Below are 17,059 nucleotides of genomic sequence, written 5' to 3'. Positions count from 1 at the left end.
TCTTTTTATTACTACAAGCGAAACCATGCACTTGCGGAATTCGCCCAACAGAACCCAGACAACAAACATTCTATACTGCGTACGAAAGTCTGAAGAAAATCAAAGATCCACAAGTCCACATCTCCAGATTTTTCTCCCCAGACTTTATTAAGTCAACTCTGTTGGGGTTTGGTGTCCTATAGACAATTGTTCTAGGATACAATTGTGGTGAAGCTCTTAGCCTAGTGGTTGAGAGCTTACCTATGCCTTGGGAGGTCATGGGTTCGAATCACATCCGGGTCTGGTGGGGATTTTTCTTTCTTCTTTAATGTAAGCGCATTGCGCAAATTTTATAACTATATAAAGGCAATCCCTTTTAAGCACTAAATAAAGTCTAATAAAAGGAAATCCGTAAGTTTGTTTAAAGTGATTATAAAGTGTTCATACAAGCATGAAGTGAGACAAAACTTTATAATAAACTAATAAACTTAAAACCACCCCAAGTCAAGTGATATGTTTAGGATTGATATATCACTGTTGAGACTTGTATGTAACAATGTCTTCTGTCCGACAGAAAGCTGATCTCACGAGCTTCATATATATAGATATCTGGACAGTTACACATATCCGATGAAACGTTGTTCATTAGGATTGGGGATCCGATTTGAGATAACAGGATGGGTAGATTCATCCTTGTCACCTGTTCATCTCATTGGTATTAATAGGTATAACTAATCCTCAGACTCAAAGGAATGTTAATTGGTCATCCTGAATTACTGAATGTGAGACTTTGATCCTGCAGTCCCACGATCCTTAACAGAGATGACTCTGGGGTGTGAACTGCAAAGGTTGGGTGTCACAGGAGGTAATGTCAGGGTAGTTATACATTGGATTGAGCATTTATCACTCCCGATTAATGGGAGATACGTCCATGGCTCACTTGTGGAAGACTCGACTCTAAATCCTTGCAAGGTGATAGCTTAAGACTTCAAATGCGGATTTCACTTAACCTATCTATTTGATTTGACTCGGCCTGTACAAGAAAAACGAACGTCTCACTATATGTGACTTGACATCATCCATAGTCATAAGATTCAGTTCAAGGATGTAGTTGATAAAGGATCGAAGTATACTGTAACTAATACAGAAAGGTTAACGACGGAATCAACCTGTCTTCTTAACGGACTCTGGGGGAATGATTACAGACTTGCCAATAACATACTCAGTACATCATTCCATTATGCAAAGATTAAATATAATTCTTGAAGAAATTAATTTAATAGTTGCATACAGCCAGAAGTAGTAAGAACCTAATGGATCACACATAAGACTTGGAACCAAAAGAGAGATGGATGTTGTTAATTGATGGAAGCCCAAATGACCCTAGTAAGGTGTTGGGGTTTTGTGTCCTATAGTCAATTGTTGCAGGATACAAACTTATTGTAAATGAATTGTTCTTTATATCAATTGTTTTAATGAGATATATGTTTTATAACTATATAAAGGCAATCCCTTTTAAGCACTAAATAAAGTCTAATAAAAGGAAATCCGTAAGTTTGTTTAAAGTGATTATAAAGTGTTCATACAAGCATGAAGTGAGACAAAACTTTATAATAAACTAATAAACTTAAAACCACCCCAAGTCAAGTGATATGTTTAGGATTGATATATCACTGTTGAGACTTGTATGTAACAATGTCTTCTGTCCGACAGAAAGCTGATCTCACAAGCTTCATATATACAGATATCTGGACAGTTACATAGATCCGATGAAACGTTGTTCATTAGGATTGGGGATCCGATTTGAGATAACAGGATGGATAGATTCATCCTTGTCAACTGTTCATCTCATTGGTATTACTAGGTATAACTAATCCTCGATGTAATATTTAGGTTAATCGAATTAACATCTCAAATTAATTTTCATCCAATTTTAATTCCATTAATTTCGTATCCTTTATATTTAACCTAATTAAATTGTAACAATTACATATTAGATTAATATAACCTATACAAAATTAATATTAGGGTAAAGTTCAAATAAAACCCCTGTGGTTTCACTAATTTTCAGATAAAAGACTGTGGTTTACTTTTTGTCAAAACGAGGACTAAGGTTTTCAAATTTAGCAAAATAAGGACTTTTTCGAATGATACTATTAAAATCACCATTTACGACTTCAAAAATGACATATTTTAAAAACTACTAATATTCTAAGCAACTTTAATTATTCAACTTTTTTATTTCGAGATTATTTAGATGATATTTGGTAAAGAGAGAGAAAGTTAATGTTTAAAGAGAGAAAGTTCCAAAAAAGATGATTTTCTAAAATCGAAAATGTAGTTCCATAGAAAATATGGCATTGAACAACTTTAATTCTTGAAAATTTTCATTTTCAGGTCGTTAAAGATAGTTTTAATAGCATTATTAAAAGTGTGAAACCTCAATCCTCGTTTTGACAAAAAGTAAATCATAATCATTTATCTGAAAATTAGTGAAACCACAGGGGTTTTATTTGAACTTTACCCTTAATATTATGCATATCCCAATTAATTTGTATAATTCATTTAACATTTTGATTTACATATATAGAATATTAGGTAATATAAACTTTTAAACAAATTCATTTTATTTGATAACCAAAACAAAACTATTTTATTTTCTGAAAGCGTGTGTATATATATATATATATATATATAACCTTTTAATTTTAAAACACCTTTTAAAATACCATCAATCGGGCCGGACCGATAAACGACACGACCCTAAACTGCTGCTGCCGTTAGTCAGCAGCAAGCAGCAGGTCCGCCGCTGCCTTTGTGGCAGCAGCGACCTGCTGCCGCTGGTTGCTGCCGCGAGGCAGCAACCTGAGCTGCTGTTTTATTTTTTTTTATTTTAAATACATATAAATATATATATATATTTGTTTTAAAACAATTTCAAAATAATTTTCAGAATATCAGAAACTTTCAAAAAAATTCTGTTTTATCATTTAGAGTTAATAAAACAAAACTTTTATTAATTTAACTATAAAACTTTTAGTTTTGTTATAATGATTATCAACCAAATTAATTAGGAACTTTTGCATAATCAGTTTTAATTATCAGGTAATCAAAACTCATTTATCTTTAAATTAATTAAACAAACCAATTTATTAATTAACCTAACAATAAATATTTATTCAATCTGATTGAAACCCTTTTATTTTCATATATGAAATAACGGATTTAACACATGCTCTGATACCACTGAAGGAAAATAGGCAATCATAGGGCAGCGGAAATACAATTTTTTTTACCTATTTCCTTAAACCAAGATCCGTTAATCGTTATTTTATACAAAGAAGGATAGAAGGAAATACCTTATGTAACGTACTATTTACTGTTGCTAACGTAGTGCCCTCAACTCTAGTTCCGAGTTCACGAGCACAAAGAAAAACACAAGATCAAATCAGTCAAAATCTCAACCAAAAGAAAACAATCAATAAAGATTATCTCTAACAAATCAACACAAGATCAAAGAGAAAAAGGAAGAGATAGAATTAATCGGATGGAAGCAAGCGGAACAAATTTCTTCCTCTACTGTACTGGCCGAAATTTCTCTCTCCTCTGGGATTAGGGTTGGCCGAAATTTACAGTTAAGGGGGGCATAAATAGCCTCTTGTATCTAAAACCTAGTTAGATAGAATTAGGTTATTTAATTAGAGTTTTATTCTAAATCATACTCTATAAATATTATCTATAATTATATCTAAATATAAAGATATTATTTAGTTGTTTGGTAGAATAATATTTAGAAGAAACATAATCACATTAAACCTTCTAATTTAATTATCCTATAATTAATTTAACCACAATTATAATCTAATCATAATTGTCTAAATAAATTAATCCCCACATGTGTCAAACACATGTAATTTTTGCCCCGCCTACATATTGGGCCTTAAAAACCATTTTGGGCTTCCATCTATTAATTACTATCCATTCCTTTTTTTGGTTCTAAGGCTTATGTGTGATCCATTAGGTTCTTATTGCTACTAACCGTATACAACCATTAAATTATTTCCCAAAATTATATTTAATCTTTGTATAATGGAATGAGTGCGCAGACTGTGAATAGCAGAACCGTAAACATTCCCCCAGAGCTATAAGAAGACAGGTTGATTCCGTCGTTGACATTTCTGTATTAAGTAAAGTATTATTCGATCCTTTATCAACTATATCCTTGAACTGAATCTTATGACTATGGATTATGTCAAGTCACATATAGCGAGACGTTCATTTTACTTATACAGGCCGAGTTAACTCTGAATAGATAGATTAAGTGAAATCTTTATTTCAACCCTTAATCCATCACCTTGCAAGGATTTAGAGTCAAGTCTTCCACAAGTGATCCCTGGACATATCTCCCATTTATCAGGAGTGACAAATGATCAATCCAATATTAACTATTCTGCAATTACTTCATGTGACACCCAACGCCTGCCCGCACACACCCCAAGGTCATCCTTATTATGGATCGTGTTTGAACAGAGTCAAAGTATCACATTCCATAATCCAGAATCACTAATTAATATTCCTTTGAGTCTGAGGATTACTTATAACTACTAATACCAATGTGATGAATAGGTGACATAGGATAAATCCATCCATCCTGTTATCTTAAGTCGGGTCCCCAATCCTAATGAACTCATTCACTGGATCCATGTAACTGCCCAGATATCTAAATATCTGAAGCTTGTGAGATCAGCTATCTGTTCACAACAGAAGACATTGTCACATGCAAGTCTCAACAGTATTATGCCAATCCCTATTCAAACATATTACTTGACTCGGGGTGGTTTTAAGTTTATTAGTTTATTATAATGTTTTGTCTCACTTCATCCTTGTATGAACACTTTATAATCACTTTAAATAAACTTAAGGATTTTCTTTTATTTGACTTATTTAGTTCTTAAAAGTAATTGCCTTTATATAGTTGAAAACCATATCTTATTAAAACAAATGATATAAAAGAACAATTCATTTACAGCTGGTTTATATCCTAGAACAATTGACTATATGACACTAAACCCCAACAATTCCAAAGGACACTTGGTTGACACAATATTTTTACTTTGAAAAGATTTTCTTGTTTGTTTCCCATACTGACAAGCATTGCACAACTGATCATTTTCAAACTTAAGTTTTGGCAATCCCTCAACTAGTTGCTTTCTTGCTAATTTGGCCAAGAGGTCCATACTTACATGACTAAGTCTCTTGTGTCATAGTCAGGAATTTTTTTCCTTAGCGACTAAGCATATTTCTTTTGAAAACTTCTTTTCCAAGTTCAGCATAAAGACATTATCAATTCGAGGTGCAGTTATGATTAACTCATTAGTCTTGCTCTCAATCATTTGACATTTAGAGGCATCGAATATAACTTTTCTACTGCTGTCACACAGCTGAGCTACTCTCAATAGGTTATACTCAAGCCCTCTGACTAGGGAGACATTTTCAATAGTTGGGTTTCCACCTATGGTTTCTGACCCCACTATTTTACCTTTCTTGTTATCTCCAAAGCTTACACTTCCTCCACGTTTGTGCATAAGTGTGATGAACTGAGTTTCATCACTCGTCATATGTCTTTAGCATGTGCTGCCAATATACCACAGTTTTGACTTCTCGGCACACCTCAGGCCTACCTCAGCAGCTTGCTCATCATTCTCAGATGCATAGGAGGGTTCAGGCTGCTCAGAGGCACAGGACTCATCAATCTCATCATCCATGAAGCAAATATTTGATGTCTCAGTGGCACCAACTTCTGAGGAAGATGACTCATCACTGTCACTCCAAGTTGCCACCATTGCTTTCTTGCCATTCTTCTTATATTTCTTCGGAGTGGGGCAACTTGACTTAATGTGGCCAGGTTGATGACATTCAAAGCAAATGATTGGCTTTGAGTTCTCCTTTCTGACTTTGTTGTCACTGTACTCAACTTTGTACTTGTCATACTTCCATTGTGGCTTTTTTTCATATTTTTCATTCTTTCGAAACAACCTATTCATATTTCGAGTAAACATGGCCATTTCCTCATCATCTGAGGAGTTTTTGTTAGTGGAGTCTGCCTTCATGACAAGAGACTTTTGTTTCTTGTCCTCTGACTTCTCCTTGACCTTGAAACTCTTCATGGAGATCTCATGAGTCAGTAAAGATCTAATAAGCTCATCATATTTGTACGTGGTCAGGTCATGAGCTTCCTCAACAACAGTCTTTTTGGCTTGCCAACTCTTTGGAAGGCTCCTTAATATCTTCTTGACTTGCTCCACTTCAGAGAAGTTCTTTCCAAGTCTCTTGAGCTCGTTTATGATATTGGTGAATCTTGCATTCATCTCAGAGATTCCTTCACTGTCATTCATCTCAAACAGCTTATACAGCCTCATGTGTTGGTTCACTTTTGACTCTTTCACTTTCCTGGTTCTTCCATAGGTGACCTCGAGCTTCTTCCAGATTTCCTATGCTGACTCACATCCTGAAATCTTATTGTACTATACTACATCTAATGCACAGTGAAGCATATTGATAGCCGAAGTTTTATTTTGCAATTTTTTGAGGTCATCCTCAGTCCACTTAGCCTCATTTTTGACCACTTTTACATTGTCAACAGTTTCATAGGGAATGAACGGGCCTTGGACTATTGCTAACCATGCACTTATGTTTGTTGCCTGAATGAAGTTTTTCATCATGTTCTTCCAAAAGGTATGGTTTGACCCGAAGAACAGTGGAGGCCTAGTGATGGACAAGCCCTCAGGTAAAATCTGAGTTGTTTCATTTCTTGGGAGGAAACGAGTGCTATTTGCAGCCATATCAGGGATCAGCTCAAGATAGTGTTATCTTGTGAGTTGAGCTACTGGAGCACTGATACCACTTGTTGGTCCCTTGTGATATAAGAATTAGTTCCTATGGGGGGTTAAGGAACTATTTAAAATTTTTCTCTTTAAAGGCTGACTTGTTTCTTTTATCACTTAAGATTTTTTACTTAATTCTTGGCACAGTGATATTGAGTGAGGTCGGAGGCAACTTTAGTTAATCAAAGACTAAGGCTACTTCTAAGGTTGAGTCAAGAGATAGCACTAGGAAGTCTATTCCTGAGCTCAGCACCAATTCACACAACTCAATATGAGTTCAGTTAAGCGTTTTACTCGGCACAATAAAAAGCAAGCAGATAAAGGAGTAAAGGGTTAGAGAATGTTACTCAGCAGTTTTATCCTGGTTCGGCCTCCTGCCTATATCCAGTCCATGGAATCCTTCTGAGCTTTAATCCACTACTGAGCTCTTTTGGGTAGAGCATAAACCCCTTACAATAGTCAGTGATATATAAAGTACCTTCCTCTATATCCTATACTCAACACTATCTACCTCTGAGTGTTAAAACCGAGTAACTCAGAGTCTCCTAACAATTTAAGAATTGATAAGATTTTTGTTCTATTAACAAAGAACACTAGTAAGATCTATTCTAATCGTTTACACAAAGATGAGAGTTGGTGTAAGATTGCTTTGCTTTTTGCACAGAAACTCCAAGTAGGAATTTGGTCAACGATTCGACTTGGTGAAGATCTGCATGGATTGAAGCAAATGAGAGGCCTATTTATAGTGACACCTTAAGCCTTCGATCATTTCGAAATCAAAATAACGTTGGAGGGAAACGACTATACTGTCCCTTTCACTCCTTAGTGCTTAGTGTCTTCGGCCAATGAGAACGTTGTCTTTTCTGCGTTGATCAGTGCTTCAGTAGCTTTTGGTCAGTATGTGTCAGATTGTCTCTCCATTTATGGTAAAGATTCCTGGGCAGCTGAACGACAACTGTTCTAGCTCAACTAGGGCTTTCCTCATTTGGATAAACTTTGTCTCCAAGTTTGCTAAGTCAACTTCTTCCTTTTCTTGTTCGTCAAAACTCAGTGGCTTCGTTGTGAAGCAGTTAGCAAGTCTTATGTATCCTTCTTCTGGCTGGGCTGAGTTGGTTCTCAAGCTTTGGATCAGTTTGACTCTACTTGGGCCTTAACCTTGCTTAATGGGCTTTGAGCTTTGTTCTTAATGTCTTTTGAACTTGTGAATTAAATACTCAAACAACACTTGAACAAACATATTAGTAGCAATTAAATCAAAGCATTTAAATTTAATGTGTTGGAATATTTTATCTTAGGGATTTAATTCTAATTTAAATAATTTTGTCAAATCAAAATCATTATGGAAATGTGTTTCAACAATTTTCACTATTAGAATGACATCTCCTAGACCTGGAAAAGTATAGTGAAGGGGAGTTGTGTGTTGCAATAAGGACTGGGTAACCTGGTTTAATGGATAGGGAACCAAGTTCTGGTTAAACCGCTAGTGTGGGGAGGATCCGTTGCACTAGCATATGACCTCACATTCACCCTACATGACTATTCAGAGCTCAGTTGCGAACTATTAGAACTCGGAGGGTGGTTGAAAGTAGAATGAGGTAGCTTCGCTGCTGCCTCATTAATGCATTTTCCGTATGGCGACATATGTCCTATTTCCAGACAGTGATGAATCAGATTCAATTTTTTGGATGAAATCTGCTTCAGGTTCGTATACGGTTGCGTCAAGATATGAGTTGCTCTTATCGGAACAGCTTGGTGCTTCCCAGAAGATTTGGTCCACCATCTGGAAACTCAAAGTGCCTGAATGAATTCGGTTTTTTCTTTGGTTAGCAAATCATAATAGGATCTTTTGAAACGAATTAAGGGTTGCACGTTATTTGAGCAATTCAGCAACATGTGTCGTATATGGAGGGGTTGAATCAATCTCTTATATTCTCCATGACTGTCAAAACACAGTGCAAGTGTGGTATCAGATTATCGCTTAAACTTTCCAACAACCTTTCTTTACCATGAACTAGGATCTTTGGATCGACAGTAACCTATGCTGGCTTCAGGTATAATAGTTTTGATTGGACACTTTGTTTTGCCATTATGTTGTGGTGGATATAGAAATGGCGGAATGACATCGTATTCAACGACATTCGATTTGGTAGGGATAAAGTGTTGTTCCTTCGATAAAAGTTTATGGCGTGTCACAACGCCTTTAACAATCCACATACTAATTCTCTCGCCTTGAAGCAAGTTATCAAGGTTAGTTGGAAGCCGCTGGATTCGGGGTGGGTTAAACTTAACTCGGATGGAGAGTGTAAAAGGAACCCTGGCAGAGCATGTGCAGGGGGCTTGATCCCGGATGAGAGAGGACGATGGATTACAGGCTTTTTAGTGAATATTGGTATATGTATTGTGACTGTTCCCGAGCTTTGGGGGCTATATTTTAGCTTGCAAGTTGCATGGAGAAAAGGGATTCGTCGTATTATTGTGGAGTTGGATTCTCATGTTGTCATGTTGTCTTAAACTTTATGCTGAGTGCAGTCCCTATTCAACATCCATGTTATTGGATTATTGGAAAGTGTCAAAAATTACGTGATAAAGATTGGATCTTGTCTTTTGTCCACACATACAGAGAGGGGAATCATGTTGCTGACTGGTTGGCGAACTTCACAAGGACTATGTCTTTGGATAATCATGAGTTTGATGCACCTCTTGTAGGCCTTCGGAACACCCTGTTTGATGATCAAATATGAGTTGCTCTAAGTCAGGTTGTGTAGCTTGTTTTCTCCTCTTTCTCCTTTCGGACTTCTGCCCTCTACCTCACCAAAAAATATATTTAAATAATAGCATTATTAAGAGTAAAATTAAATTTTAGATACGAATTGATACCGATAATGATATTTTTAAAATAATAGCATTTTAATATTTTATTATTATATATTAAAATAGTTTAATTATATTTTTTTATTAAAATTAGATATGATGGAGATGAGAGGAGAGAGAAAGAATTGCCGCGAATATTTTTTTTTTACAAAAAACAAGTGTATTTATAGTATTTAAAATAATAGTTTTTTAAATGTAAAAATAAATTTCAAGTATCAAAGTGTAAACATGTTAAAATTCAAATATAAAAATGTGATTTGTCGTTAATAAGCAAAATACAAATCACTCATTTAAATGGACGAGTAACAATGTATGAGCTAATAAACTATTTATCCTAAACTTAAAAGATACTGGTTCCATGACATGATGATCTTAGGTAGTTGCTCGGTTAACAAACTCTCTTTGCTCTTTTTATGGACTAAATTATTATCACTAGGAGCAATTTCAAGAGACTCTTAGCGCACATTCTAAAAATAATATAATAGTTTCTTTAAAAATATATATATAAATAGTTGCCTTTTAGCCATTTAAGAGTGACTCGGAAGGGGACTGGATCTGGTCAAAGTTTGATACTTTCTTTAGCCTTGAGACTCTCCTTAGAATGCGGGGAGTGAAGGTGAGTAATCAAGAGGAAGACTTGGATAGGCACTGTTGGGCGCTGACTAACAATGGAGTTTATTCTTGCAAATCGGCCTTTGAAGCTTTCTCTCTCTTTAGATCTGATCCTCCCTCGGATGTGTGGAAGTCGATTTGGACCCTTAAAGTTCCTTTCCGTATTAGGAGTTTCCTGTGGCTGGGCGTTAAGGACAGGCTTCTTACTAATTCGGATAGGCACAGAAGGCACTTGGCTGATTCTGGAGCTTGCAGTAGATGCAGAGGCCATGTTGAGACTTTGTGCCATGCTCTTAGAGATTGCTCTAATAGTAAAGAGGTTTGGAGGAAAATTCTCCCACACCATATTTTCTCTTCCTTCATGGCACATTCTGAGGTCGACTGGTTCTCTGATGGTGTTAGAGGAAAGTTGCTTCCATACATGGAGCATGGTGACATTTTCTTTGCTATTATCTGTCACCAAGTTTGGAAATGGAGAAACGAGGAGATTTTTGGAGATAAAACTGTTTTTATGACAAACTTAGCTGATTTCTTCTCAAAAAAACTTTTCTCTATTATCGATAGTTTCAAAGGAGAGTCCCTTGCCAGAGCCTCTCAATGTTGTGATGTCCATCTCGTGGGATGGAGCAGGCCAAGAGAGGGGGTTGTGAAGCTGAATACTGATGGTTCCTACCTCAGTAACGGTAAGATTGCGGCTGGAGGTGTGCTTAGAGATGTAGGGGGCGTCTGGCTTTCTGGGTTCTCCCAGAATTTAGGGTTGGGTTCTTCCTTTTCTGCGGAGCTCTGGGCTATTCTTACTGGAATCAATCTTGCTAAAAGGCTGGGTGTTAAGAGGCTCTCTGTGGAGTCTGATAATTTGGAAGCAATCAAAATGATTTCTGAGAATCATTCTATGGGTCTTAACAGTCGCAACCTCATCAAAGCTATTATAAGGCTTTGCTCCTCCTTTGAGTTCGTAGAGTTCAGACACATTTTTAGAGAGCAGAATCGTGTTGCTGATCGCTTGGCGGCGGCGGGCCATGAAGGGACGTTAGGCGTTACTACCCTTCCTGTTTCCCCTAGTTTCATCTCCCATCTTCTCTTAGAAGATAGGATTGGGGTTAGCTTCCCTAGGCTAATTCCTGGGTAGTTTGTTGTTATTCGTTTTTCTTTTCCTTTTCTACCAAAAAAAAAAGAGTTAAAATACATGTCATCTCTAACAATACTCGTCATCTTCATTCTTTATTTGATTTTTGAAAAAGGATTGCATTAATGAGCTGTTAAACGATAAAAGTTTAATACAGGTAACTGAATAAAGCTCGGAATAACATCAAAATCAGACTAGCATGTTGCGAAGCTGCTCTCGCAAGTGCATGAGCGAACCTATTTGCTTGTCTTTTAATAAAATTGACTGAGAAGTCGTTGTTGTTTTCCAGTAAGGACCAATAGTGAGTAATGAGATCGCCAAACTTGGAGAAATCTGGCTGTGACGATTGGATGGCCAAAGACGTATTCTGAGAATCCGTTTCAAAGATGACAGAAGTTAGTCCCAGCCTGATTACCCATTGAATTGCTTGCAAAAGAGCCCATGCATCTCCCACTCGGACCTCCATCAATCCCTCAGTTGTCACAGACCTTGCCGCCACAAATGAACCTGTCGAATCCCTTAGTACATCACCGTACCCCAATCGTCTGAGCAGGGTGAATAAACTGAAGTCAGTGCAACACAAGGTGACGTTCGACGGGGGGCGATGCCACATTTTATCACACGAGACCTGCAGCGATCCATCTCTAAGGATATGATACCGAAGTTGAGTTGCCTGCCAGTCCGAGAGGAGTTGTAGTTCGCCTATTACAATTTCAGTACCAGTTTTGTTTGTCTGCCTCCACAGCAGCTTGTTCCTTGCGCACCACCAATTCCAGATGATGACCATGAATTTCTCAGCTCTCCCATTGCTGCCCAACCTGCAAAAATTGAAAAAAAGATCTGCAAAATTCCCAGCATCAACTGCAATTTGATAAAAGTGAGCGCCACAATCCTGCCTCCCTCCAAACTTCTTGCACACATGGACACAACCAAAAGAGGTGCCATACGCCTTCGATATCAAGTGAGCACATCACACAGGCATCTCCTATATCAACCCCCTGTCTCGCAGTCTCACTCGAGTGGGAATACAATTTCTTACAAGTCTCCAACAGAAGTAGCGGACCTTGTGTAGGATAGTTGTAGACCAAATAACACTCCAATCTCATTCCACATTTAATTTATTGGTCAAAGTTGGGAGAGATCGTGATATATTATGCTTTAAGAAAAAACAAGAAATTGCTAAGAAAAAAGATAAAGAAAGTGAGCTGCTATATACTGTAACTTTTTTTTCATCCACCGCACCCTTTTGACATTTATGCCTTTCTCATTTTATTTTTTTCAAAAACTCAAATTTTTTTTTCTCTCTTTCTCTCCCAAGCCTAAAAACCCGAATTTGACGAAAATGGACCCGAGTATTCCCGAAGACCATGATTTCGAACACGAAGTAATCTTACAATATAAATTTAAATTAAAAATTTGTTTTTTAAATTTTGAATTTTTTATTGGAAAAAGTACAAAAATAAACCTTGTGGTTTGGCCCATTTTCGAAGTGCACCCCTGTGGTTTAAAAGTTTGCAAGTCGGTGCCTTGAACTTCATTCCGTTAGCAAAGAGGGGTAAAATTGACTAACGGTGTTAAAAGTCAAATGGAAAATAGTTAATTTGGTCCTTATATTTAATAATTTTATAAATTAAGCATCCTTATTATCTAACTATCACAAACAAACCCCAAAATAAAAATTCAATTATACCATCTTCTCCATTACTCTTTAATTTTTTTCTTTCTCTCTCATCTTTTTTAATTTTTCTCTCTCTAAAATCAAGTTTCTCTCTCTAGAATCACAGTTCAATAATTTCTTCCCATTAAACAATGATAATAAAACAACTTACCAATAATTGATAAAACCACATTTATGCTATTTGATATATCAAATTGATATTGAAGATAAGGGAAAATTTAGCTTTCTCCTCGGTGGTATCAATGTTGTACCAGGCTTAAGAAGAGGCTGAAAGACTTGAAATAATTTCTCAGACCTTTCTGGCAGAGTGCAACAAGCTAAATTGAAGTTGGAGAATATTCCGAAGTCAGTACAGCGTCATCCCTCTGATTCCAATCTATGGAAGGATGTTGCAATGTAACGGAATTCTTCTTCAGAGCTCTGAGAAGTCACCACGGGAGGAATAGGAGAGTGTCTGTCAGTGGAGATGATGGCACAAGGATTAATGAACCGAGAGAGGTGAGCGGAGTGAGCGAAGTATACGTAACGAGCAGGGGACGACGACGAAGACTTTTTTGGAAGAGGAAAGGAAATCGAGAATGGAGCGGTTCTTGCCACATTGCTGCTCTGTTTTGGAGATTTGAATTAAGATTACAAAATAATTGTTTATTGTTTAGTTGGTTCTAGCTTACATTTTTGGAGGGACTTGAGAGATATGGTTTGGCTTTTCAGTGTTCGAATATATATATATATATATAGAGAAATTATTATCATTGTTTAATGGGAAGAAATTATTGAACTGTGATTCTAGAGAGAGAAACTTGATTTTAGAGAGAGAAAAATTAAAAAAGATGAGAGAGAAAGAAAAAAATTAAAGAGTAATGGAGAAGATGGTATAATTGAATTTTTATTTTTTATTTTGGGGTTTGTTTGTGATAGTTAGATAATAAGGATGCTTAATTTATAAAATTATTAAATAAGGACCAAATTAACTATTTTCCCTTTGACTTTTAACACCGTTAGTCAATTTTACCCCTCTTTGCTAACGGAATGAAGTTCAAGGCACCGACTTGCAAACTTTTAAACCACAGGGGTGCACTTCGAAAATGGACCAAACCACAAGGTTTATTTTTGTACTTTTCCCTTTTTTATTTTAAGGAATAACCCAAAACGGATGCGCCACCCGTTCCACCATCAGGTGGAACGAGCGCGAAACCCAGTTCCAACTTACGGTGGAACGGGTGCGTCATACTTTCCACGATGGAAAGTATGGCCGACGTCGTTGCCACCACGGGCGGAACGAACAGTTTGTCCGTTCCGCCCGTGGTGGCAACGGCGTCGGAGTTCCGTTTAGGCAAAAAAAAACGGGTTCCGCCTTCGGACATATTTAAAAAAAAAACTTATCAGAAGATTCATTAAGCCTTTTCTCCTTCCTTCCTTTGGCGGCATGTCGTTTTAGGTCGGGTTTTATGAAAAGCTTCAAAAACTAGAGAGGATTTGAGAGTTTTTTTGTTATTGGTTTGAAATTGTGAAGAGAGTATAAATGTCAAAAGGTGCGGTGGAAAGTATAACCTTTGCGGTATATAATAATACCGTGAAGAAAAGGTATAGTACAAAAATAAAAAAAAGACAATAATATAATATAATATTTTGCACCCAATTACATATCCTATCAAAAAAAACGAATTGGTGCAGGTACTGTGAGAGACAATAGAAAAACGAAATCAGAATAATGGGTGGGAAAGAAATTAAATGCATTTTTGTTTTCTCCTTCCTAAAAACTTTCATCATCTCAAGGCTACGTTCTCTCGCAACCCCCGTGATTTGAAGTCCACTCCGATCCACATCCGTAGCAGAATTGGAATTTACACCTACATTTTCAATTACAAACCATAAATCTTACCGTTGCAAACAAATTATGTATTCATTTCGAAATTGATCGTTCATGTCAAATAAATTCTATCTCATTATAATTCCTAAAATCCATTTCTCCATATATGATAAAACCTCTATAAATTAATAATGTTGGGACCATTGAATTTTATTAATTTATAAAGTTATTAATTAATCGATAAATTATTAATTATTAATTTATAGAGTGATTTTAATTTTTTTTAAAATAAAATTTAAATTATTAATTGTTTCAATAGCAATTTGTTTCAAACATTGCTAAATTCGTATAGGGGATAAATCTGTCACAACGAATTTAGAGGAAGCAATCACTGAAGAAGATATTCATGAACTTGAGGGAATGATTGGTTAGCTTGGTTACCGAAATCAAATGAATGTCAATCAAATACATATTGGATTATCCAGGTGAAAACAATGAATGCTCACAAGTCCAAGTTTAGAAGAAATTGTGTCGAACGTTATGCAAAATTCAATTGAGGATGAAGCTGAGGATGATTCGATACCTTTGAAACCAGTCACAAGAAAGGAAGCAATTATAGCATCAACCACTCTTTACAATTTTTTTATTACAATTTGACAATGATACACTGTAACTTTTGAATTCACTAAGAATAGTTAGAGATAAAATTCAACTAGATTTAAATTTCAAGAAAAAAAAATACTGTAAATTCATATTTTTGTTAAATTATGCTAAGTATGTATATCTATATATATTTCTCGTATGTATTTGAGAAATTATTAATTTATTAAAATTGATCATTTTTTGAACTGGCCCAAGTCGGGATTAGAAGATTTTAAAGAATTTATTAATTTATCGAGTATTAATTTATAGAGGTTTTACTGTAAAACGAATCGGTAGATGAAAAGTAAAATACTAACCTGCAAGTGATATGAGGGCAGCCTTCAGTTCTTTCAACGTAGAATTTACACTGCGGACATCTGCTCCACTTGTGAGCATTAGCAAGTTGCATAACCATCAAATCTTCCTTTCCTCTTTCATCTTCATTCAGCCCCTGAAACGCCTCACAATTAACCCCAGAATGCCAAGGGACATGGCACTGAGCACAGAACAATCTATGGCATAATGGGCATTCCGATTCCCTAATTACTTCTCCTCCTTCATTATCATCCACCAACATCGCCGAACAATCCTTGAACGGGCAGTAGAATCTATGCGCCGCACTTATCATCTCCTCGCAGAGCACTTTCTCCCACAGATCAATCACTCCTTCAGGAAGCGTTGGCCGGCAAGAATCCAATTCCAGAACCGCCTCGCAACCTAATCCGGGGCAAGTAACTATTCTAGAGCCACCTTGGATTCTGACCGCCACATGTTTGCTAATACAATCGGAGCAGATGGAGTGGATGCATCTTTCAATTGCAAACATTTCGTCTTTTTCTTTCCGTTCAGCGCAAATTTCACAGAAAGCTTTTGAGGACTCACCAGATTCTAAAACTTCGATTGATTTTAGGGTTGGAATTAGAGGTGGTTCCAGGACCAAAATGGAAGATGAAATGCTGGTTTTGTTTAACTGAGAAATGATTACGGAGCCCATTAGAGCCTCTTGAAACTGTAAACCGTAGGCGTATTTGGCGTCTGAAACTTGGAATTCTGCTCCATTGTTGGGTTGTTCTTGCTGTTCATTTTCTTCGTCGAGAAGTGCAGAGAAATATGCATCGTCGACGAAATCAAGATCGGAAAATGTTCGTTTCGCCATAGGGAAATGATGATTGAGAGTTGAATGAAGGAAATCGGTGAGAGTAATAGATAAACGAGCGCTGTGGTTGGAGTAATGGGGTTTGGGAAAAAGGAACTTGGAGAGTTGGATTAGAGAGGTTTATTCAATTAATAAATTATTCTAAATATAGTAATTTTATATTAAACAATTAATGCATTAAATTGTAGTTATACTAAAAAACATGCATATTTTCTGGGATACTGAAAAGGTAGATTGATGATTCATATATACATGAAATGCAGAGATTAAATGAAAATTAGATACTCCATTTGTAGATACT

At 36.3% G+C, this 17,059-nt stretch overlaps 1 protein-coding gene across 1 annotated transcript; it reads right to left on the bottom strand.

Moving 5' to 3' along the window:
* Positions 1-14,823: 14,823 nt before the first annotated feature.
* Positions 14,824-16,829, bottom strand: LOC136224463 (E3 ubiquitin-protein ligase RSL1-like). Its single transcript, XM_066012810.1, has 2 exons — positions 15,920-16,829; positions 14,824-15,000 (listed from the first exon to the last, which is right to left on the bottom strand). Exons 1-2 carry the CDS (start codon positions 16,756-16,758, stop codon positions 14,928-14,930), a joined length of 912 nt encoding a protein of 303 aa, XP_065868882.1. The 5' UTR covers positions 16,759-16,829; the 3' UTR covers positions 14,824-14,927.
* Between the last annotated feature and the right edge of the window lie 230 nt (positions 16,830-17,059).

The sequence above is a fragment of the Euphorbia lathyris genome, chromosome 3 (assembly GCF_963576675.1).
Source record: "Euphorbia lathyris chromosome 3, ddEupLath1.1, whole genome shotgun sequence".
Taxonomy (NCBI): domain Eukaryota; kingdom Viridiplantae; phylum Streptophyta; class Magnoliopsida; order Malpighiales; family Euphorbiaceae; genus Euphorbia; species Euphorbia lathyris.
This window is presented reverse-complemented; position numbering and strand designations above follow the sequence as displayed.